This window comes from Pyxicephalus adspersus, chromosome 10 (assembly GCF_032062135.1).
Source record: "Pyxicephalus adspersus chromosome 10, UCB_Pads_2.0, whole genome shotgun sequence".
Lineage (NCBI taxonomy): Eukaryota > Metazoa > Chordata > Amphibia > Anura > Pyxicephalidae > Pyxicephalus > Pyxicephalus adspersus.
The window spans coordinates 17,077,963-17,103,769 of NC_092867.1; the positions used below are offsets into that span (position 1 = coordinate 17,077,963).

The window sequence follows — 25,807 nt, forward strand, 5'->3', positions numbered from 1 at the left end:
TGTGGCCTCTGTTTTAATGTATAGAGTATAGGAATTTTGTTGCATGATATAGAAGTGTAAGAAATATTGTATATAAGATAAGTTTGTGTACTAATCTGGTTGCCAAGGTGAGGTTGGTTAATCCTCACTGCTGTGGTTGCCTCGGGCAAGCAGTAATGTGACCTAAGCTGCGTTTTGGTAAGCGGTCTTGGAAACAGGACGTCAGCGAGCACTGCAGCTACCAACTGAACTAAGTGAACTAACAATTACTGTGTATAACCGTCTGATATTTATACTGTAATTATTGGAAATTCCCAAGGTAAGGGGAATAGCCTAGAGGAACCTAAATATCCCTATAAGAAACATGCAAAAAACATATAAAAGTGTGCTAGAAACCTGACAACAGGGATGCCCCCTATAATGTTAACTGTAGAGCAGGCGAATATTATACTGACCCCTTTACATTACACCTGAAAAATGGAACGAAGAACTTAAAATGTCCCGATCCATTCCCACTTGAGGGATCTTTCTCTAAATTTCATATCAGTTGTATATTGGGGATGTGCCTTTCCAATCGAGCAACATTCCAACCCTGGCCATCCCAACTCCTGCACAAACAATTGTAAATAATTATCCCCTTATATCTGAAGCACACTATAAAACATTATGGGAAGAGTTACACATTGAGTTTGTAAGATTACACAGAGATAGGAAATCCATGGCCACTGCATTAGCATGCAAGCAAAAGCCAGGAGAAACTATAAGTGATTATGCTAGGTTTAGCAGGTTTAGGATTAGGAGGAGATCTGAGTATAGTATCTATTCAGTCACTGAATAATGGAATGATTCCTGAACATGGGCGCACTGCCAAAATGATTATTGCCAACTGGAGCACTTTAGATGGCCCAAACGTTTTTGCCCAGTTATTAACAAAGGATGCTGCAGGATGTTTTGTGCTGCCTAAGTCATCCAAACCCCATGTACAGGGACTCCACCACCACTTTAGAGATTTCTGACCAGGCTGATGAAAACCCAATAATCACATTAGAAGTAGAACAATTCCTGAAAGACTTCTTAGTAGACACAGGAGTGACTTGTTCTGTCCTCTGATCCTGGTCAGGTCCATCTAAACCTGGTGGGCCTTCTGTGTGAATAAACTGAGTCATCACTCCTACAAGACGCACACCTCATATTTCCATATGTACAGTACATGGAGAATACATTACACATCACTCATTCAAGGTATTACCTAGTTGTCCAGTTAACTTGTTAGAAAGAGACCTGATGGGATTTCTGGGAATGTCTCTGGTTGTTGACCCAAAGAGAGGGATTAATGTGAAAACAACCTTGCAACTGTCCTTATTGGATTTTCCAGTTCCTGACAGCACATGGTCCACCGGACCATATGACATGGGATTCCTGGACTGCACCCCCCATACAGCACTTTCAAAAGCACATACACCAATATACCAAAAGCAGTACCCTCTAACTAAAGACAAGGAGGATTCCTTAGCACCCATGATTCAATCTTTCTGCCAGCAAGGCATACTTAAGAGAACCTGCTCTCCTTATAACACAACAGAAAATCTAGTCAAAACGCCAGATGGCTCATACTGCTTTACACAGGATCTCAGAGCCATCATGAGCTGATCACACCCCTAACACCAGTCATGTCAGATCTTAGTACCATCCTTACAGCAGTACTGCCCGAGACCCAATTTTACAGTGGTATTGATTTGGCCAATGCATTTTTCTCAATACCATTATCGCCTGAGACTCAGCCCCTTATGGTTTTTTTTTCAAGGGACACCAATATACCTGGTGCCACTTGCCCCAGGGTTTTGTTAACTTACCCGAAGATTTCTCAATTGCTCTCCAGCAGGTCCTTGCCAACTGGCAGCTGCAGCATGGTTCCACTTTATTGTTATGTACAGTAGCCCCTCTCAGGAGGCATGTCAGAGGGACACGGTGTCATTGTTGTGTTTTCTGGAAAAGGGTGTCGCAGAAAAGGTTCAGTTTTGTCTGCAACAGGTCACATGCAAATGTTTTGAATCCTGGGCCAGATCTATTCCAGGTTTGCTTCATCACCCAGCTTCACTGATGAAAGTCTATCCTCTCCAGACTAGGGGAGCTTTCATAAATTAGGCCCATTAATGTTTTTCTGTATAGTAAGTGTTTAGGCTCAATATTGCATGTTATTACAGCACACTTTTTCCTTATTTTGGTTCACAATGACAATTTTGTAGAAACCACATGTATGGTATTAAAAAAATAGACCAGAGGAAATTTTAGGCTAGGGCTACATCTCATTTTTAATCTGAAAGGTTGCAAAAAAAAACATTCTTTGTGTTATTGTGGGGAAACTGTTTTGTGTTATGAAAGATTACTCTTATGGGATTAACCTCATGGGGTGTACTTAAATGAGAAAATTTACCAACAATCTACCAAATGAGCTTTTGTTGAGGGATTAATCTCCTTCTTTCATCCAAATCTATAGAGAAGAAAAGAGATTAATGACTAATAGACTCTGCAATGTGACAGTAGTATTGCCTAATCATTGGAAGTCCATATCACAAATGTGGAATTCAAAATGTAGCAGCATACATTAAATGTAACATTACAAAAAAAGAGATTGACCTTATCAAATGTTTAAAGCACGATTGAGCTACTACAAACTGCCTGTGTAGCCCAAGGATTTTACTTTATAAATATCAGATTTCACTCTTCTTGTCAGCTCAAAGCTGCTCCAAACCTGAAAAAATCTCTCCTGGGTCACCTGCAGCTTCCATATCACATAGTAGTGACATAGTAAAGAAAGGAAGGTATAAAGCCCAACCCCAATTGTAAAACTAACCCCAATTATTAAAAATAAGTTGTCCGACAATTGGAATATTGTGATTTTAACTTTAATATTCACTTTTTCTTCAGCTATCCCCAACAAAACTGTGTCCTGTTACTGGTCCCCTTGATTTAAATGACCAACAAAAAAAATACATATAAGACTATGTGGCCTATTTATAAATTGCATTAGATACAAATAACACGATTTTTCTTGTAAACAACCTGTTCATCTTCATCACCCCTCTCTTTCCCATCATCTTTTAATAAATTTAAATGAAGCAGCAAAAAATGCAAACAAAGCAGTAGTGATCGGTTAAAGGCCCCTCTGTGTACTGTACATCTCTGATCATTTATCCATTGATGTGATGGGAAAAATACAGCTTTTTTTGTGCCATTTCTATTCTTTTTTGCTTTTTTATATATAAACATATATAGTTTATATATTTTTCAAAATACATACACATAAAATAAAGATATATAAATAAAACAAACAGTGTATTGTAAATATCAATCTCCATATATCTACAGACTGATGTATATGAAAATAAATAAATATTTTTTAACCATGGAGTCTACTACATTCTCAATTCCTATTTATTTTCAGATAGGACATCACTGCACACAGCCATACTACACCATACACCACCATAATATAACATAAAACACTGCACTCCACTATACTATTTCATACACCACTGAACTCCACCAAACTGTACCATACTTTACCATACACCAACATTATCCAACCCCACCATACTTCACCATAGACCACTTCACTCCACCATACTTTATTATACACCACCATACACCACTTAACTCCACCATACTGTACAATAAACCACCATACTTCACTCCACCGTACTATACCATACACCACTGCATTCCACCATACTGTACCATTTGCTATATAAATCCTGTTTAATAAAAATAATAATAATAATAATTCTATACCATACACCACCATACTTTACCCAACCCCACCATACTGAACCATACACCACTGCATTCCAATATACTGTACCATACTATACCATACACCACTATACTTTACCCAACCCCATCATACTGTACCATAAACCACTTCACTCCACCATACTGTACTCAACACTACCATACTTCACTCCACCGTCCTATACCATAAACCACTGCATTCCACCATACTGTACCATATCCACCATACTGTACCATACACCATGCCATACACCACCATACCTTACCCAACCCCACTTTACTGTACCATACACCACTGCCCTCCACCATACTGTACCATACCCCACCAAATGTCACTCCACCATACTGTACCATACTATAACACACACCACCATACTTCACTCCATCATACTATTCCATACACCACTGCATTCCACCATACTGTAACATACTATGCCATACACCACCATACTTTACCCAATCCCACCATACACCACTGCAGTACACCATACTGTACCATACCCCACCAAACGTCACTCCACCATACTGTACCATACACCACTGCACTCCACCATACTGTTTCATACTATACCACACACCACCATACTTCACTCCACTATACTATTCCATACACCACTGCATTCCACCATATTGTACCATACTATGCCATACACCACCATACTTTACCCAACCCCACCATACTGTACCATACACTACTTCACTCCACCATACTGTACCATAGCCCACCAAACATCACTCCCCCATACTGTACCATAATATACCACACACCACCGCCATACTTCACTCCACTGTACCATTTCATATACCACTGCATGCCACCATACTGTACCATACTATACCATACACCACCAAACTTTACCCAACCCCACCATACACTATACTTCGCCATAGACCATTGCACTCCACCATACTGTACCATACACCACCATACTGCATTCCACCATTGTATACCATACACCACTGCACTCCACCTTACTATACCATAGCATTTAACCCCACCATACACCACCAATCATCACCGTAAACCACTGCACTTCACCATATTCTACCATTTATCACCATTTATCAGCAAAAAGGTAGTTTTATTTTTTCTGCTTTACACTAGATTGCAACTATCTACAATAAATCACAGAATGGAACAGTCTGACACGCCTAATAATTTTTATTTTAAAGTGGGGAAAATTATAGGGCACAAGTACAAATGATTAGTTTAGAAGTGAAGCAGAAGTATATCTATCTGGTTTTCCCATTCTCGATCACCTGTGGGTGACTCAAACACGTAGGTAAATATTGATAAAAAGTATATGTTATGTCATGTGTACAAATCACTATTAATATAATTAGAAATCAATCGAAAGGTCAGGCATGTGCACTGTGCAGACATAGGACTGATTTATTACTGATTGAGTGAGTGTAAAATTGTCAGAAGATCTGCCAGTGTGTATCAGCTCTGATATATCCTAATATCGGATATTTTCCAAGACAAGATGACAGGTCGGAACCAGGATAAGCTCTTCGGGCCAGGATCCTCTTCTCCTGTGTCACTGTCTGTATCCTTCTTTCATTTGCAACCCCTATTTAATGTACAGCGCTGCACAATATGTTGGCACTATATAAATACTGTTTATTAATAATAATAATAATAATAATAATAACCAGGAAGCAGAGAAGAAAAAAGATGCTTGTGATGGAACAGGGACAGTGAAATGTATTTAAACATTGTGATCAGGAAGATAAGTTATTTTTTGGCCTGTAGAAGGTATTATTCTGGGTGTTTTATCCTATTTATGTCCTGTCCATTCTGCAATAAAGAACCTGACTCATGGCAATTTTTTATTTTTACTTTGTTTTAAAGTGATTTAGGTGTCAATGAGGTCTTTCTTTACACAGGACACCTGTCAGCTGTGATTTCACTATACAGCACGGCAGTCACACTGTGAGGTGCTGCTCGCCACATGCCCATCCCTGGTGTACAGGGTACCCAGGAGGGCACATCCCAGGCATCACCAACAGGCCTCCCCTCCGTTCCCATAACAACGCACTGAAAGGTAAAGGCGGAGAGGCGAGATCACGTGCTCAGGAAGTCGGCCTGTCTAAGGGGAAATGACGTCAGAGGCTGAGAGAAAGAACCAGACAGAGAGGGAGAAGCTGAGCTCGGAGTGAGCGGCGGGGAGAGGTCAGAGGTCAGCGCGGGACCGACGAGGGGAAAGGTCAGGAGGTCAGCGCTAGACCGAGCGACTTCCTAGGTCAGAACGGGAGAGGGAAAGGCTGGGGGAAGCCGTCCTTGTCCGGTCTGTGTGTATTATGCTGTGGGGACAGGGAGCTCCTCCCCCTCTGTGTATAGTAACATATCAATGTTATATGTGTGAGCCTGTGTGTAATAATATACAGAAGGCCCCATGTGTTGTTATACATTCATACTGTGCATTGCTATGTGAATAGGTACACAGTATACAGAACCCATATATCATTATACCCTGCATGGTGCATTCATATCTATCTATGGAGCCAGAACAATAATCTATATATAATATACAGACCTCATAAATCATAATGCAAATACCCTGCATGGTGCATTCATATCTATCTATAGACCCAGTCCTTTAATCTATATATATAATATACAGACCTCATATATCATTATACCCTGCATGGTGCATTCATATCTATCTATGGAGCCAGAACAATAATCTATATATAATATACAGACCTCATAAATCATAATGCCAATACCCTGCATGGTGCAATCATATCTAGCTATAGACCCAGTCCTTTAATCTATATGGAATATACAGACCTCATATATCATAATACCAATACCCTGCATGGTGCATTCATATCTATCTATAGACCCAGTCCTTTAATCTATATATATAATATACAGACCTCATATATCATTATACCCTGCATGGTGCATTCATATCTATAGAGCCAGTCTATATACAATACACAGGCCTCATGTGTCAATATTTATATACTGCATTGTTGCTGCACACTGTACATTCATACATATCCAAGGAGCCAGTGTCCTTATATATTTTTATTTTATACAGACCTGTGGTAATATACATACATTGTATCTGCACACTACATTTAGCATTATTCCCTTCTGTATCTGCAATATGCAGATCCTATTATGTACATTGCATTGTGTCTCCACACTGTACATTCTAATACATCTATGGGGCCTGCCCTATTATCTGTATCAAATATACAGATCGAATATATTAAATTACCAGCACACTACGTTGTGTCTGTATACTGTACATTATAATGTGTCTATGCACAATAGACATTCATTAACTTCTGGAACAAGCTGTGCTTTGATATGCAAAAAGACACAACTGCAGAGTTTGATTTGGTCATTAAAGAATTACAAGATGTTACAGATCAGCTATTGAGATCACCCACAACCTCAGCTGTGTTTAGTAAAAGATTTCTTCTGTAAGTCATGTAAACCGCTCCCTCCCCCCCTCAAGCCCCAGGTCCTGCACAGAGCGAGCAGGGAAGCCCCGTTCATATCTAGGAGTCTTCCGTATGTGGGTTCTCCTTAACTCTGGGACTACCTGTACTGTGAACTGTGGATATAGTAATTATAGAAAGGTGTTCCCTGAAGACCTGGAAGTTATTTCAAGGATTCCCCATATTAGAAAGGTCCAGAAACACATTATTATTGTGTTTGTTACCTTTTGGAGGGTGCATATAATATCCCTCTTCATTTGCAATATTACTTGTAATTGTAATTTTGTAATTTTTTTAACTTGTACATTTAGCAATGCACACTGGCATTTTGAGCACTGACCCAAACCCCCCTCCCTTCTCAGCCAACCACAGAATGCCTTTAATGCTTTATTGTATCCATTGAAGTCAGTTTGTCGTTTGAGTCGTTTGAGTGACCAAGGGGTGTGTGAAAGTGATAGAGGGCATCTCTGGATGAGATATCTGGAACAACAGATCTACAGCGGCTGTTGGTGACATGCAGCACTGGGCAGTTTGTTAGCCATGTGTTTTTTCTTTTCTTTTTTTTATATTTATATTTAGAGGATCACAAAACACAGAAATAACACATGAGGGATATATCAGCTATGTTTATTGCATGTCACAATAAATGTACAAATCACTGGAAATCTTAATAATGTTCATTCATGCATGCAGCTGGTATTATTGACAAAATAATCAAAGGAAATAATTCGATAGTTTTGCCCCAGCAGCAGTTACATATATGGCCCAAAAAGTAACAACTGAATGTGTTTCTTGTTTTCTTTTTCCATAATCCTGTCTCTAATGCTATATTTATGGTTAGTCATTGCTGAATGTTCATAATCCCATAATTGCTTCTGAAGTCTTCTTGCTTGTGTAATGAATCTGAGTGCACAAACATGTTTTAAAAAGACCCCAATGGACCATTTATTTCAACTAAATTCTTCCCATAGGAGTATATGTGTATTTATGATATGTTATTTATAATATTTACTTTTTATCTTTCCTTGTGTAGACATCCAAATTCTAAAAATATTGCTGGATGTCTCCATCTCGAATGTGGTGTTAGCAACCCCAGCGGACTCTGAGCTGTCCGGAGGGGAAAGGAGAGTCATATATGGGTGTATTTACATATTATTCTCCTGTCAATTGCTACAAATTTGCCCATAACTTACGTTTATACATATCCTGTTTAATAATAATAGTATTTCCTATTGTGACATCTACACACTATAACAATTGGCCACTAGGTGGCAAAACGAGTCATTGTTTTTAATATGGAATGAAATGCACTTGTCAGCGAATTTCAGATGAATTGTCAGGGGAATAATTTATAAATAGAGGCCATAGTGTCAGGGCCAGCACATACAGTAATTAGATGGTCCCAGAAGAGAACATGTCAGTGCCAGGGAATCAACACTTCCTAAAGTAACTTTCTTGCACGTCTCAAGTCTTATTGCTAGTTAATTACCAAAAAAATATATGTAATCAAAATCATCTTCCATGACAATATCCCTGATGGCTGGCTCTGTGTGTGGTAAAGCTAGTGTAGTTTAGAGCAGAAATAAAAAGCCACCAGAAGCCAGGAAGTTGGTTATTTGACAATTGCTTGTCTTTTTTTGTTGACTAGTATTACCTGTATTTTTTTGTTTTCATGGTTTAGGTCCGCTTTAATTAATTGTGGTTCTGTACAGACAAATTTGCAAAGACATTTTAGGCGAGTGAGGCCTATTTTTGGTAATCTTTCAATTGATGCAGCAAACTGTGGATCAGTATTGCTAATTCTGCTATCTACACCATAAGCAATGTCTTTTCATCCTACCGTAATGAAAGGTAATGAAAGCAGAAACAGCCTATATGGGAGTGAGCTTTGAGTTGAAAAGCTGTGCCGAAGTGTTGTCATTTACAGGAAGTTTCATAGGGTGGACTTCTGTCAGGATCAACAGGTATTTGTAGGTTTTTAGGGACTAGGTAATAACTGTAAGTGCAGATTCAACATATTTGTTGTTATTCGGAGTACATCATTTTACTTTAAATTGAAAATACTATTGTAGACTGCAGCACACAGACTAAGTAATGTCCTGTAGTTCAACTTATGAGGGGGGGGTAGTCATTTGTTCTGTCCGTCTGCATCTTGTATGAATTATTCTGGTGATCAGTAATCAGCTTGGTAGATTGGCAGCTCTTGGTTTTAGCAATGAATAGCCTTCACTGCATGAATGGCAGGCTCCATTAATCATTATGGATGGAGTTATGTTTTAGGTACATTGTCAGTGTAGACATGTACATTGGTCAATAAAATACAGTATATCCATGTAGCTGCCGATTTCCAGCCTGAAGTTGCCTCTCCTTTGTTAAAATGGCAGTTGCATTTATCCATAGAAATGATTGGAGCTTGTCATTCATGCAGCAAAGCTTATTTATCTGCTCAGTGTAGTCATTTTCATGTTGAAGCTGCAGATTGCTGTTCATCTGTACAGAAACCTCACCGAAGTATCTTGTTACCCAGTACAGCTGATGCTTTGGCAGGAAACCTGGCTTAAAGGATATTTTTTTTTTACTCTTCAATAATTCACCTGCACAAAAAAGCTTTGCTCTCCACCTTTCCAGATGAAGGTTATCTTTAGGTCACTGGCATTTCCCTGTAAATTCATAAATTACAATTTACTTAGTCCAGCTGCTATTTTTTTGGTTCTTGATGAGCACTGACATTATTGTTCCCCTCTGCTCTCTACTTGGCCAATCACAGAACAATACATTTTGTATTGTATTCTCCTTATAGGAGATATTCTGTGATTGGCCAAGAAAACGAAAGCGGGCCTTCAAAAGACGTCTTTTTTTTTTTTACTTTGAGCCGCAGCTCTAAAATTGCTGTTCTGTGGGGACTATAATCTATAAATTTACAAGGAAACAGCAGCGGTCTGGAAAAAAACCTAAACCTTTTATGTATTGTACTATATTGAAATGTACCTTACTTTATTAACATTTGTAGTCCTCAGTTTGTGTGACGTACTGGCTCTGGTTCTTCCAGAAGTGAGAGGTCCACATTTCTGCATCAATACCCAGTAATAGAAGGGCATGGTTTTTATGCCACCTCTGAAGGCACATTAAGCTTTTGCATTGTTTCCCTTATTCTAGGTTAGATGTAGCTGGACGTCAGCAGTCTGTGTATTCTGATTTCTCTTCAGGTCTAATACCATAAATTCCCTTTTTATGGTGGTCTCCTGGTACCAACAAAGCCTTTAAAGGATTCCTAGGAAATATATCAATGTTAAAAGCTGCTTGGCTTTATCCTTCTTTATAGCTGCCTTGCACCTTGTCATGTTATAATGGCTTCCAGGCTCTAGGTTTTCCTTATTAACTAATGGGGTTGTAGCTAGTACTAAAAGACTAAACGCTTAGAAATCATATGGTATTTACAGGCCATAAAATGTAGGCTAATTACCGGTATATAGCATAATTTATGGTTTTAAGGAATGTCATAAAATCAAGTGAATTTAAAAAATGTTTTCTAAATTTCAGTTCTTGGCACCAACATGGAGACAGAGAGTGAACAGAATTCAACCTCCACCAATGGGAGCACTGCTTCCAGCGCCAGCTCCCGTCCACAGATTTCACAGATGTCTCTGTATGAGCGCCAGGCTGTTCAGGTATGTCATTTATCTTAAAAGATGTACACTCTTCTGGAAATTATTCAGTGTTTCTTGGTACATTGAATCTGTGCATAGGAGTGAACTACTGAAAAGCTTTTCCTACAGCAATAATATGTTTGTTATGATGAACTGATTATCCTTTTAGTATTTGTCCTAGAATGTGAGCTAAGGGTTTCAAACAATTGATTGTGCAACACGATGTCAGATCACAGAATAGTTCTTAAAATTTTAAGGTTCAGAATTAATCCTTTGGAACAAGGCAGATACTGTTATGTATAAACTAAAGATCTCACCAGTTTATACAAGATGCTGTCCCAATGCTGCTATAACCAACGTCTCTTTTACTCCATGATCAGACGTTAGACCTATAATCAGGAAAGAGGTCCAACTCTTCTATTTGCTCCTATTTTACCTTTAACTGCTTATTACTGCACAACTGTTAACAGATTTATTACTGACTACAGACTGATTGAACTGCAGTAATAAGTTACACATACATTTAATTTAATATTTTTTTTCAATTGAATATCTCTTACTTTGCAGCTTTGTTAAAACAGGTCTCTAATACGTCCACCATGGCAATCTATTTTATTATGAATACTCATTTTTGAGCTGGTATCTTGTGCTGAACAGTTCTTTTCCCCTTACTTATATAGAAAGTAGAACTTGCACACATGTGACTACTTTAAAAAACATTGCTCTAAAACTCATACCAACATTTGCTGCAGGCCATTGGTTTCAGTGGAGACTCATAAGTGACAGAATTTTTTGAAACTAATCTTGTCAAGTCAAAGCCACCACACTCACACAACATAAGTGATTTCTCATTGTTTGATTTGTAAAACATAATGCAAGGAAATTTTGTGTTAATTTTCTGGTTTTGTTTGTGTAGCAATTTCTAGTCCAGCATCCTTGTTACAAATTAACCAGGTCACATTGCAGCATCCTTTCCTGAGCCATAATGTAGGTGCAGATAATCTGTTAAGTTCAAGGCCTGTGTGTCATGTAATCTTTGATGTTTAATTTTCTCTGCAGGCTCTCCAGGCTTTACACAGACAACCAAATGCAGCCCAGTATTTTCACCAGTTGATGTTGCAACAACAGCTAAGCAATGCACAGCTTCATAGCCTTGCAGCTGTTCAGCAGGTAAAATGGATTAAGCTTATTTATTTACATATCTTCTTGTTAATAATGTACCTCCCGGTGTTTAGAGGCGATGGCATACGGCTTAGGCTACGTACACATGTCAGATGATTCTCGTCCGATAATCACCTCAGGGCTAGTATCGGACGAGACTCCACCGTGTGCACATTGCTTGTCTTAAGTTGTTCATGGATCTGTCCTGGCGGGTCAACGAACGATCGTAATACTAGTGAAGGGGAGAGAGCGCAGCGTCGTTCTCTTCCCTCCCCCAACCATAGAGCAGAACTGCGCTGTATATATAGCGCTCATCCAGTCTTCTGTTGTTGGAAAAAATCCTTTCCAACAGCAATTATTGAATGTGTGTATGTAGCCTTAGTTACATTACTTAGACTTAGTCTACATGGACTGTTTTTTTAACACTTAAAAACCTCCATAAATGCATTTAAAAGCAGTATGGGAGTCTAAAAGTGTTTGCAAGCAGTTTAAAAATCAGTGTAAAATGCAGCTAGTAGCATTCTCCTACTGCTAAACGCTCAAAAATGTGCCTCCTACAAACGTCCTGATGTAGCCCATTGGAATGCATGGTAGTTTCAAACATGGGCATTTAAATGCCTGTGAAACAGTCCATATAGACTAAGTCTAAGTTGGACACAAATATAATTTGCGCTTGAAGTTATTTTTGTTTTTTTTTAGTTGAACTGTTAGTTTGGGTCATCTTACAAATGTTAGTTCTTCAATGTTGATTTTAAATTCACTCTGTTCACATCTGATCAATGCTAGGTGGAGTTGCCTAACTTAAAATTAAAAACACTGATAAATAAGATGACTATACTAATTATTGCTTGCCTAGAGAAAGTAATCTGGAAAGGGAAAATCTTTTCAGAGCTCTCAGACCCCTAAATGAGTTCTGTAATAAATGTTTATTTCCAAAATTTGTATTGTTTTGTGTGTCCTTAGAATGCATCTAAAGTTATCTGAAATACCCCTAAGAGTATGCAGTGTTCTCCCCAGCCCCTTTTAGCCAGCCAGCACCAACTAAAACTTTTCAGTAGCTACCCGGCTATCATAAGATAGCTCCTCAGGCTGGGGGTTGTGTATAGGGAGATGTTAGGGAAACTTAGTAGCCTGCCAATTCTGCTATAAAGTGCTGTACATAATTTATACTATGCTTATACTAAACGTTATGTGTTTTAAAATTGCAGGCCACCATTGCAGCCACCCGCCAGGCTGCTTCTCCAAACACCGGATCCAATCAGCAGACCAGCACCACCCAAGGATCAGTAAGTACATTAAATACAGGCATCATTTTCTGTAGTTTATCATTAATACATTAATAACAACCTAAGTTTTTTTTTTTTTTTTTTAATAATAATATTTTTTTGTATTTGTCTTTTCAGCAGGCAAGTTTATCAACCAGCTCTTCAGCCCAGCTCCTGAGTCGCACTCAGAATGTCACTGCACCAAGTGCAACAACACTTACCCAGTCAGTTCTGCTCAGCAATGCCAGCTCACCACCCCTCAGCCAGTCCCAAACACAAATGTACCTACGGGTGAGTGGGATGGGGGATTTAGAACACATGAGAGTGTTCTGAAGTTTTTTTTTTTTTTTTTTCCTTGCTGTCCTTTTCTGTTTGGAGAGATTCCTCTTCCTTATCATAACAAAAAATGTAAAGGGAATCTTTCTACTGTAAGGGAAAATCCAATCTTGTTACTTGAACAGTTGTCAGAAATGGAAGAATTCCCATCACCTTCTGTCTTGGCAATAACAATAACAATTTTTTTTCCTACAGCACACTCAATATGCATCATATCAAACAGGGTGAATGTTCCCAGTTGGGAATACAGATGGAAAAAATTTTGAACCTTTTATTTTTGTATTTAACACTTGAAAAGAAGGTTTAGGCTATAAATAAATGTGTTTTTCTGTAAGAAAAGAAGCACAGATAGTTATCAGATTACATAAGTTGTTTTCATTGAAGTTGTATACAAATTGAGATTACTGATTAGATTTGTATTCTGTTCCTGGAAACAATCTTGACAGTGATCTTGCATGATATTAAAGCGGACCAACACTGTACATACAACGATGTTCAGTTCTATGTAGAGAAGAGGAAAAGGATGAGGGGGAGGCAATTGAGTATAAAAGAGGCTGTCCCCGTTGGTGCGAAAGCTGTACACACATAAGACAATCACGATCATTTGTATCAGGTCAAAATGATCTATTGTATGTACATAGCAGTAGACTCTCATGCTGATTCCTTCCTCTTTTAACTGTCATAAGGAGAAAACTGGAGGTATAAATATATCTAGTGCATGTAAATGCTCTCTGTTCCAGATTTCTCTAGCGGGAAACTAGACTGTTGTCTGTATCACCTTGTTGCAATGCAGAAAGACTTTCCATTTGCCTTGTAACCTGAAAAACCAGGATTTAGCTTTCATATAAGCATAATGTACAGTTTTACAAAGCAACTTGCAGCGTTAAACCTGCTTAGAGCAGCCTTTTTTTTTTTTTAGACCTTTTAAAGCAGCGGTCACCAACCTTTTCATGTCCGTGGACCACTAAAATCACCGGCTCCCGACTACGCATGCGCGGAGAGCCGGGTGTCACTCAAAGGGGTAGAAACCTCCCCCAGAGTGACGACATTATGACATAACCCTGCCCGCTCCCCCATCATAGGTCTGAGCCTGCAATGGGAGAGTGGGTGGCTTCTGCCCAGGGACACAACCCGCCCACCTCCCTGAGCCTGTGCGTCCCCCCAGTGGGATCTTTCTCCTGACCTCGCTCGGGGGTGCACCGACCAGACCCCCAGTGACCACCAGTGGCATCATTAGCTTTTCAGTAATCTGTAGTCATTGCTACTTGTAGAAAGCTTGCTGGTAGCTTGTTTGGAATACAGCACTCCATTGGGATCTGTTTTCAGAATTTTAATATTACAGTTAAACATTTCTTTAAAGATTTTAGGAAGGCTGCTCTAAGTTTCCTAGAAGCTTTGTTGTGTTTACTGTACCAATACAACTGTAGCAAATATGTACAAGGTATTAGCTTCTGCTTCACATGTAATTTGCTTCCAGAATTTACTAGTTCACTGAAAACACAAAAGAACCAATGAGAATAAATACAACTTAACAATTTACATGAAAACTGTAACATTTAAAAAAGGTCCAGGTTTGCATGCTTTTTATTATTGCTTTGGCTACTTCAACAGTAGAATCAGACTCTTAATTTTTCAAGTATAATGCCAGCCAGTGTGGAGTGAAGAAAACTGTAAATGGAGGTGCTGTTACCTAGATCACACTATTATTAGTAAACAGGATTTATATAGCGCATATTGCCCAGCGCTGTACATTAAACAGGGGTTGCAAATGACAGACGAATACAGACAGTGATACAGGTGGAGAGGACCCTGCCCCGAAGAGCTTACACTGTAGTAGGTGGGGGAAAGCTCTTTTAAATGAGCAGAAAGTAGGAGCAACCTGAATAGGATGGGGGAGACCATTCCAGAGAGTTGGGGCAGCTCTAGAGAAGTCTTGTATCTGTGGGTGAGATGAGGTTATGAGTGAGGAAGTCATTAGTAGGTCATTGGAGGAGTGGAGAGAGCCGCTGGGGGAGTATTTTTTTTTTACCAGGTCAGAAATGTAAGTTGGACAAGAACTGTGTAGGGATTTGAAGGCAAAGCACAGGAGCTTGAATTTGATTCTAAGGTGAAATGGAAGCAAAGTGTAGGGCCCTACAAAGAGATGCAGCGGAACAGGAGCGGTGGGAAGGATGGATGAGTCTGGCTGCAGCATTCATAATAGATTGTAGAGGAAAGAGTCGGGTTTGTGGAATACCAGAGAGGAGGAGGTTACAGTAGTGTAGCTAAAAGGTAATATTATTATTAATAAACAGTGTTTTTATAGTGCCAACATATTACACAGCGCTGTACATTAAACTGGGATGACATTGTTCTGTTGCATTTCCCTATGCAATATAGAAGGTATTGGTCCCTTTGTGACCGCTATTCACCCATCCTGAGGCAACAAAACTTCACACTAGTTGTAATTCCATGGCCTGTCTGTTTTGTGCGGTGTAAATTTCTGCATAAATACTGTCTTGTTCATTATAAGCTGATTGAAATAACTGTAGTAGATTTCTGTACTATTCTAATTGTCATCTTCTTAAAGCAGCAGCCTCAGCTGGGAAATCTTTTACAAGTTAACCGTTCCCTTGGCCGCGGAGTCCCTCTGAATTCTCAGCTTATACTAATGCCTAATGGTTCAGTGGCTACTGTTCAGCAAGAAGTAACATCACCTCAGAACCAAGGCATGCATCAAGACTCAGACCAGGTAAGTCATTTTTTTGTTTGTTTTCTATTTTAAAATATAGTAAATTGGAAACAGACAATTTCATCTATTACATATGGGCAAGTATAAACACTTGGAAACGTTTGTATGAAGTATAACCTTGTTTTTTCAGGTAAACATTCTCTCGAAAGCTACGGATAATAGAGAAATGAAAGCACACTTTGGATACATTGGAACTGGTTTATTAAAAGAATTTAGGCTGTTCATGTAGCAAAATGAACTATCCCGTTGCAAAGGATGCTTCATTTAGCCCCGTGAATGGGGCCACACTCTGCGGACTTCAGCTATCCAGGCATATGCAAGGAAAAAATGTTTTTTCAGATTTCCTTGCATGTGATTTGCAAGGAAAAATAGTATTTTTTTTTCACAGATGGCTTCTATAAAACGTAGTCATTTGCCAAATGACTCTGGTGGTGATATTATCTTACAATAGTTCCTTACTTTGGGGTTTTGCATTCCCATTTCCTGCATTCAAATAAGATATTTTAAAAGACAGGAAATTAATTTATGTGGCATCACTCTTCTTGTAATGACCACAACTGGCCTGCAAACCTGGGAACTCTAGAACAGAGGCCTCACCACCAGAGGCTGTCAGTATTGGTTTACGGTTGGGTGTTTTCTGCATACTGGCATTATATGCCCACCTGTGCATCAATATATAAGGTTTATTAGTATATCTGTGCTAACCCACAGCTCAATAAAATGGTGATATTCTTTACACGGACTTCTTAAAAAGTCTATACAACATTTGTATACAAATATTTGCATGTGTTTATTGTTTTTTTTTTTTTCCAAGTGCTTTAAAAGAGGCTGTTAGAAGCATGAAAACTCTTTAGATCTGGGGCCATGGGCTTATCTGAACCAAACTTCAGCAGTGTTCACTGTGACAGGAAAGATCTGTGTCCTCTCTGCATTCCATTTGTTCAGACAATCACGCAAGCCACACCAATTCGCGGAAAACTTTTCTTGCATAAAACCGGTCCATTGTGCAAAAAAGTTTTGGGACCACTGCTTTAGACAACCCCTATGCACTGAATTATTTTCAATAGAGGTGTTTGTACGCATTTTACAGTGCAAAACGCTGCAGACAGCACTTTCTCTGGCTTCCAAAAGATGCCTTTTGTGTACTAGCCAATTATCATAAAATCAGTAGAGATCTAACAAATATTTTTGGGGTATTTTAATGTTGTATTTAAAAGCTAGTAAAAAATCCTTGTAAACAAGGCCATAATCTATATTTCCACAGCTAGCAACCTGAAAATCTAGTTTTGAAAAAGAACTAACTGTCCGTATTTTGAAATTTATTTAATGGGCATATATAAGTTCATCTGCAGTGTGTCGGGAGGGTTCATGTCCTCCAAGGATAATATTTTACTATAACATACTAAGGTTACGATGTGCTCAGCTGTATGGATACAGTAAGCATCTAAACATTTGAGTAGCTTTTATTATTTGGTCTGCTAAAGTATGGTGTCTTCTGTAGTCTTGTGCAAAAATATTATCTCCCCTTAGGAAACCGAAACCCTTGTAGGTGTAGCTGCTCTTAATCCACAAGTCTTGTCCAAAATAGAGCTAAATATAAATATGTTGTGAAACTGTTGGCGCATAACCTGAACCATATACACAGTATTTGTACTATGCTCCAAGAGATGACCTACTAGCTCTATAAAGCTACGTACACACTTCCAATTATTATCGTTGGAAAACGAACGACGAACGATCCTGCACGATATATACGAATGATCGTATAGCACCGAATATATATATATATATATATATATATATATATATATATATATAATTCTGACTCCGAGTCAGACTTGGGAATACCGCTAGGGGGGTTAGAGTAGTATTGAATTGTGGATCATAAAGGCAACCTAACAGGCTTTCTTTAAGTAAACTTCCCTAAACTAATGTAGACCCCCATATTAGTAGGTGTAAAATACAAAAATCTAAAAATATAACTGTAAGAGTTTTAGGTCACCAACCCCCATTTTCTGCATTATGGGTATCGTCACCATCTTTCCAGGAAAATTCCTGGTGAATCAGAGCAGGCAAAACCCCAAAATAGACACTCCAGGCCTTTACAGGAGCCTCACTTAAGATTTTGCTTGCTCTGTATTTTGCATTTAGTATATTTAATTCTGCTTACATTGTAGATGGATTACATTCTGTGAAATTTATGGTCAAATCAATTCGAAATTATTTTTGTCATGGTTGATTGCTGGGGGGGAGGGAGCAGTGACAAAACTTTCCATATAGAACCCATGGTTTTTAGTATATTGCTATGCGTTCAGAGTATGTGGTGTGCCGTTTGTACTAATTGATGAAGTTCTACTATAGTGGGTGGAGTGGTATGGACTTTCCGGAAGTGGGTAGACTAGAGAGAAAATCTCAGAATTTCAAAAACAAGTAATATTTGCTTTGTGTTGTATTGTTAAAAATAGACCCACAACTCACTTTTTATTCTTTTTTCTCTTTGTTTCTTCACCATTATCTTCTTATACACACCATTCTTTATCCATTGTTTTTACAATTTTCACTCTATAGCCACATACACTCACATTCAGCCTCACTCAGTCCTACAGCAGAAGCAGGTGGTATTCCAGCAACAAATTGCCATCCACCAGCACCGCCAGTCCCAGCTTGTCCATGCCTCAGCTCACCTACAGCTGGCACAGCAACAGCCCCAGGCTGCCTCACAGCAAGGTCTACAGGCACCTCCAGCACAACAGACCCTCGTAGTACAGCCAATGTTGCAGACACCTGATACAAGTCTGCAGACCAAAGCTCCTGTGCCCATTCAGCCCAAGCAACCTGGCAAAGGGGTTCCCCCTCTCAACCTCCAAGGACACCTAGCAGCCAAACCAACTCAAGGTGCCAGACCACTCCCCACACCCCCTCCTAATCAGCCTCACATTCCAGTACAGCTGGTTGGTGCCAGACAACAAGGTCCTGCTCAAGCACTAGCTTTAGGAGCCCCTCAAGTTCCTTCACAGGGATCCTCCTTAACTCAGATGACACTGCCTCCTTCTCCTGCGCCTGTTCCAACTGCTGTGTCTGGTTCCGTGCAAGAAGCTCAAGCTGCCTTTTATGGAGTTCTGCAAGTGAGTGCTCTGTAGGAACCTCTTCTTTTCCTTTTTGTCTGATTTTAAAAGTAAAGTCCACTCATGACTGATTGAACCATTTAGCAACACATATCAGTGCTTGACTATTGTATCTGTATTTACATCATTGACATAGCAGCCTTTACAATCATTGACTGATAAATTAGCAATCCTATGCACAGATTAGATTAAAAAAAACTACTACACCTTGTATTTTGGGTAGAATATATGTTTCTTTACAAATGATCAACATTGCTGCCCCCATATAGGTTGGAAGTTTCTTTAAGTTTCTGTACCTGTGTGTGTATTTTTTTTATTATTTTTACAAGGGCTCCCTTTTAAAGATCTAATGTCAATCCTTTCAATGTGATTTGGTTGGACTGATTGATAGGTATTTTATTTCCTAGAATAAGATGTCTGCAGCTGGAAAGCGGAAGGCAGAGTCTGAGGAAGACAGGGAAGAATCTCCAACACTACCAGTGAAAGCATCGCCCCCAGCAGATACTCAACCAACGGTTGAAGAGAGCAGCACCCCAGCAGGTATGTGAATGTGATAATCTTGCTGTGCTCAATTGACATGACCAAAATAATGTAGCTTCCCCACATGTGCGCAGGAGTTCATTCATTTCAGCATCCAGGTGTTTCAGGAATGTGCACTAAGTTCAGCATGCAGAGCTTGGTGTACATCCTACTGAGGATTGTGAACAGGCAAGGTAAGTTTGTTTTACTTTTAAAGATGCATAGCATGTTTTTTCTGCAATGAAGAGCTGCCTATTTGCTATTTTATGTACTTTTCCCACTTTAGGTTTATGACATTCTACTTGCTTATGTCTTGTCATCTCTTTCAGCCTCTCTTTGTTTTCACATATTGCATTCGCAGGGAGAATGTGAAAAGCTGTTGTTTGTATTCACTGCTTGATTTAATTTTTTTGCACACTGTTCTCTACAGATAAGTCTGAAGCTGCCTCTCAAGTTCCCCCTGCTTTGTCTGTGTCTGCACCCCCTTGTGCGCCTACCCTCTCCGTCACATCTCGTCAGCACAGTGACTCCAAGCCCCCACAAGCCATTGTGAAGCCACAGATCCTGACTCATATTATAGAGGGCTTTGTCATCCAGGAGGGAGCAGAACCCTTTCCTGTAAGCTATTAATCTTTATCCCTGTTATGTACTGTTGTTGCTTGAGAAAAATTGTATTATTTAGGTACGGAGTTATGTCTAAATATGTATTTATGTAAGTGTTTGTTATCTTTCCACTTTTTCTTTAAAGCCATTGATTTTTGTTTCAGGGTGACAGTTCTGTGTGTGTGTTGTTTTTTTTTTTTTAAAAGATTGCCACCCAATTTTGTTCTGCTGCCATTGGATTTTAAGCTTTTATTGATGCAGCCTCTTTACATATTGTCACTAAGGAAAACAAGCTGGGCACTCCCACATGGTTCTATCAAGTCCAGCCCTTCCTCATCCTCAGGGTGATTTACATTAGCTCTCATGGAAATAGATGCTTCATGGGTGGAGGACAGTTTTTGTTCATGTCTGTTGTTTTCCAGGTTGGCAGTCCTCAAATACCTAAGGACCCTGAGAAGGTGCCTGCGACTGTTACAGTTTTGCCTCCAGTAGAGAGTCCTCCCCCTCAGTCTACACCAGACCAGAATATCAGCGGTATGTCTGTTTTTCTCCTGGCTTTGTTATGTCATGTTGCACTTACTTATTTGGTTGTGTTGTACCCCATTGTTATTATAGTTTGTGTGTCCTATTCAGAAATATTTACTATAAACACCTTTACCTCCCATAATCTCCATAACAGAGCTATAGTTCACAAAGAGTACATACAAACATCTAGTAAAAAAAAATGTCAGGCCCAAAAGTTACTGCCAAGAACACTGATAATGTTTTTAGACTACACTGGATTCAATCTTGCATGACTCCACACATGGGGGGTAATAAGATTTCTGGTATGTATGTAAGGGGATCATTTTCATTTGCACCATGGAAAACATTTATTCAAAATATCTTTCACCTTTTAAATTCCATATTATTAAAAGTTCATTTAAAAAAATACTCAAATTAATGAAGCTTGCATCTCTATCTGGTTATACAACTCCACTGTAACCTTACATGTATTGTAATAATTCTCTGTGCTTCAGATTCTTGTAGCTCCAAACTGTTAAAGTGTGAATACTGTGGAAAGTTTGCTCCAGCAGATCAGTTTCGAGGTTCAAAGAGGTTTTGTTCAATGACTTGTGCCAAGAGGTAACTAAAACTTCCCACTTTAACGTATATATGTATTTAACTTGGCTTATGGAGACTTCAAATCTTTTTTTTTCCCCCAGATACAATGTAAGTTGTAGTCACCAGTTCCGTCTCAAAAGGAAGAAATTAAAGGATCTTCAGGAGGTAGGAGGTGTGAGGGTTCGCAGACGTGGCCCACGAAGAAACAGTTCTGAGATTGCACGGGCCAAGATTCAGGGGAAGCGAATGCGGGTAACAGAGGTATGAAAACTTTTGACAGTGAATCTATAATAAAACAAGTATTAGGTATATTCATAGGAGCCATCTTAAAAATTAGTAAACTTCATTTTCTGCACAATTAGACTCTGATTTATCACAGAGCAGAACTTTGGAGCGGTGTATTATCTTTTTTTGCAAGCTTTTGATTTTATTGTGTTATTACCAATGCCATAGCTGAAGAAATAGGGCTTTTTCTTTTAAATTAAAAAAACAAAAAAAGCAAGGGGTGCTGTAGAACAGTCACTGATTTTTGAGGGACAAACTACAACGTTTTAAGCGTTTTATGGCTGAGCTTGCCATGTAGTCCATAACCAAGAGTTAGTAAACTGGTACTACATTCAGGGATCCCATTTGCAATTAGTTACTATTTGTAGAATTGTTTGGTTAGACAAGATTAGCCCATATATACTGTGTTGTTTGTTGCAGGAGGATTCCAGCCGTGGTTCTGATAATTCCAGCTATGATGAGGCGTTCTCCCCCACCTCTCCAGCCCCTCCCTCCTGTAGGACACCCCACGCAGAGAGGGATGGAAGTACCCCAACCAGTGGACCCTCCAGCTCAGAACTTTTGGGGATCAATCCAGTGTTTCTGTCTAGCAATCCCAGTCGCTGGAGTGTAGAGGAGGTGTACGAGTTCATATCCTCATTACAAGGTGTGACTTAATTTCAATAGCTGTATTCTGAGATTATAGGTATAGGCACCAGAAATATTGAAGAAATGGGGAACCTGAATGGTATGTTGAACAAGTGGGGTTAAAGCTATGTATGTATGCTACCTATGTATGCTAGCTATGTATGTGTGTGTGTGTTTGTGTGTATATATATAATATATATGTGTGTGTGTGTGTATCAATCTTAGCATCTTGCAATGAACTGTATGTGCAGTCTGTGCTTTGTTGTAAATTGAAATCTGAAAAAAAAAAAAAAAAAAAGCTCTCTATTTTGTCCCTTTTTTTCTGTAGGATGCCAGGACCTAGCTGAAGACTTTCGGTCTCAAGAAATTGACGGGCAAGCTTTGTTACTTCTGAAAGAGGAACACCTTATGAGTGCCCTGAATATTAAACTGGGACCTGCTTTGAAAATCTGCGCCAAAATTAACCTGTTAAAGGAGACTTAACTGACCGCTTTTTCCCTACAAAGCACAAGGGGTTTGAAGGAGATAATGGATGACTCACTGGACAGTTACCCCCCTGATATTCCTTCAAAAATTTGTGTAGGGAAGCAGTAGAGCAAAACTGACAAGAGAGAGGAACAGCATTCTTCTCCACTACCGGACACCATCTAATACACTCCCCTACGCTCCAAGTTCTTTTACCATTTATTCATTATTACTCAAAATATATATCTATATCTTCTGTACGTTTGTATCTGGTCATTCAGGTACCATGCCTGCCTACAGGCATGTGCAGACAATAACTACAGGCTAAGCCTTGTGAAGTTTAATGTTCTGTACATTTTAGACAATACTTGCCTAAGTGAGTATTACAAGTAGATGCAAGCAGCAGCAGAGAGCAATCTGTGTACATGTAGCAAATCTGTAGCCAGTATACAGATGAAAGCGTACTTGTAAATATACTGGTCTGTGCAGGTACAGGGGCCTCTTTTACTGACGTATCATATGCACACATTTCTACATACGACTGAATGTATATAGTGAGATCCCCCGTTGACGCTTGCTGTAGAGACTGGTCATTCAGACATGTCCACACTGTATTTTCCTTGTGCCTAGTGTACGCTGGTCTGTTGCACAGATATGCAATGGTTCGGTATGTTGGACATGCTCGTCTTACATGTACATCACTGCGGCATGCAATACTGCCTTTTGATCCGTCTAGTGGCAGGGCCATTTCTACACCCTTTTTAGTTACAGTGTTTGAGCCCCTGTGTGCACCAGCATCCCCAGCTTTGGGATCTGAGCCTTAATAATTCTCATCTCATTATGAAAACATCCCTGCTCGTGCTGTGCTGCAGATGGACTAGCTAACACAGCACCCTCCTCTTGTGTTGTATAAAATGTAAATGTGCCTGCAGAGTGGAGGCAATTATTTTCCTTGCTAGCAGCATTTATTAGGTAGGTCCATCCATTTCTCTTTTGGGTAGATTCCAGCAGGCTGAATCACAGAGACTCCAGCAGTAAGTGGAATTCTCAGTCTTGCATTTTTTCTCTAAATTTATTTATTTTTATTTTTTTTTTTACAAGAGTGAGATTTGAAGTGTTCTGATCCAGGAATTGCCCTGGAAAAAAACTAATGGGTGATTGTGCTTACTGATAACCATCCATGATTGAAATGTCAGTATTTTGGTGGACAGCTTTATATACATTACAAAGCCAACACCAGATTAGCACAGAGTGTTGGTCAGGGCACCTTGTAGGGCCCCAGTATTGTGTTTGTGGCCCAGGAGTGATCGAAATGTTGTTCATTCACATTACAACCATACAGTGGTGTTTTTAAAGCAGTGACCTATTTTCAAATATGACACATTGACACATTTGATTTTATCATATAAAGGGGTCTAGATGTCCCTAGCCTTTTTGAGAACTGATCCAGTAATTACGAGAACACATACTGCCAGCCTACCAAGGACTTCTAAATAAATAAAAAAAACTGGTTCAGCTCACAAAATGGCTGATTTTAGGTGTCCTGAGTGTTTGTTTTTATCACAAGCCAGCCATGAGTCCTCTGTATACTCCAGCACATTAATAAGCACAGAACAGTGTGTTGCTGGTTGTCAGCCCAGTAAAATTTCACAGCTCGGTCTGTATGTTCTGTATGTTCTGATCTTACAGCTTCTTTAATTCTTCTTTTATTGCCCTATTGTTTTGTGACCATTCTTGCAGAACTGGCTTCCTTTTTCCATTTTTGTATTTTCTTCTTCCTCTTGGTTTTTAACACATATAAATATATATATTTTTCCCTGTAGGTTTTTATGTAAAGCTCAGCCTGCAGCCTATCACTGATCTTAGGATGCTGAAACTGTTGGCCAGCGAATATTGCAGTGGTGGGAGGGAAGTGAATGTGTCCCTTTTTGTTTTGTTACATTTTGTCAGCACTTGAAGACAATGGAATAAAAGAATCATTGCTTTGGATCTTGGTGATTGTTATTGTAATAGGGATCTTGGAATAGCTGTGGATAATTGTCCTGTGTGTTCTATATGTCCACCACCACACACTTTCTTTTTATTTCATTGAAACACCAGTTTAGTATTTGCTAATGTAGCCATTTGACACTGAGTTGTCTGAAATGAATATTCTGCTTTAACTCTGTTCATATAATCTATGCCATGGTATTTGTCATGTGAGTGTTGTCAACATACAGCACTGAAGAAATGACATGCTGTCAGCTTGTAGTGAATTAAAAAAATTGCAGTTTTAAAATATATGTCTGGACAAAATGAAAAAAATATATCCAGTACAGTATTTGCCCAGACATACATTTTAAAACAAACATGGCATAGGAGTCATACCTGCACAGAAACTTATATACTAGTCTAGATACCAATCGAAAAAGTAGCTGGTATGTCCCAAATATACAGCAATATATTAATGCGGCATCAGATTTTTTTTTTTTTGCTCATAGTGGCCTAAATGTGCAGCAACACTACTTTGATGCTTTGTAATTAGTTGCTGTATGCGGGACTTGTTTTTTGTTACAATTTTTTTTAGTTTTAAAAATCTGTGTGTACAGTGCGTGCTCATCTGTGATTGGAGTCAGTCACAAAAGATTGTTTGCATTGACCGCATTCTTGACTTCTGCACAGAGTTTAGGACTGAATTCTCTAACCGATGTACAGAATAGGATTAAG

The 25,807-nt window shown here is 39.1% G+C and overlaps 1 protein-coding gene across 1 annotated transcript; it reads left to right on the forward strand.

Moving 5' to 3' along the window:
- The first annotated feature begins 5,876 nt into the window (after positions 1-5,876).
- On the forward strand, positions 5,877-25,090 carry PHC1 (polyhomeotic homolog 1). Its single transcript, XM_072424854.1, has 14 exons — positions 5,877-6,017; positions 10,774-10,901; positions 11,940-12,050; positions 13,250-13,327; positions 13,445-13,597; positions 16,212-16,400; positions 18,839-19,498; positions 19,906-20,038; positions 20,448-20,635; positions 21,043-21,154; positions 21,640-21,745; positions 21,826-21,985; positions 22,430-22,655; positions 22,965-25,090. The coding sequence occupies exons 2-14, from the start codon at positions 10,788-10,790 to the stop codon at positions 23,117-23,119; spliced, it is 2,385 nt and encodes a 794-aa protein (XP_072280955.1). The 5' UTR covers positions 5,877-6,017; positions 10,774-10,787; the 3' UTR covers positions 23,120-25,090.
- The last annotated feature ends 717 nt before the right edge of the window (positions 25,091-25,807 follow it).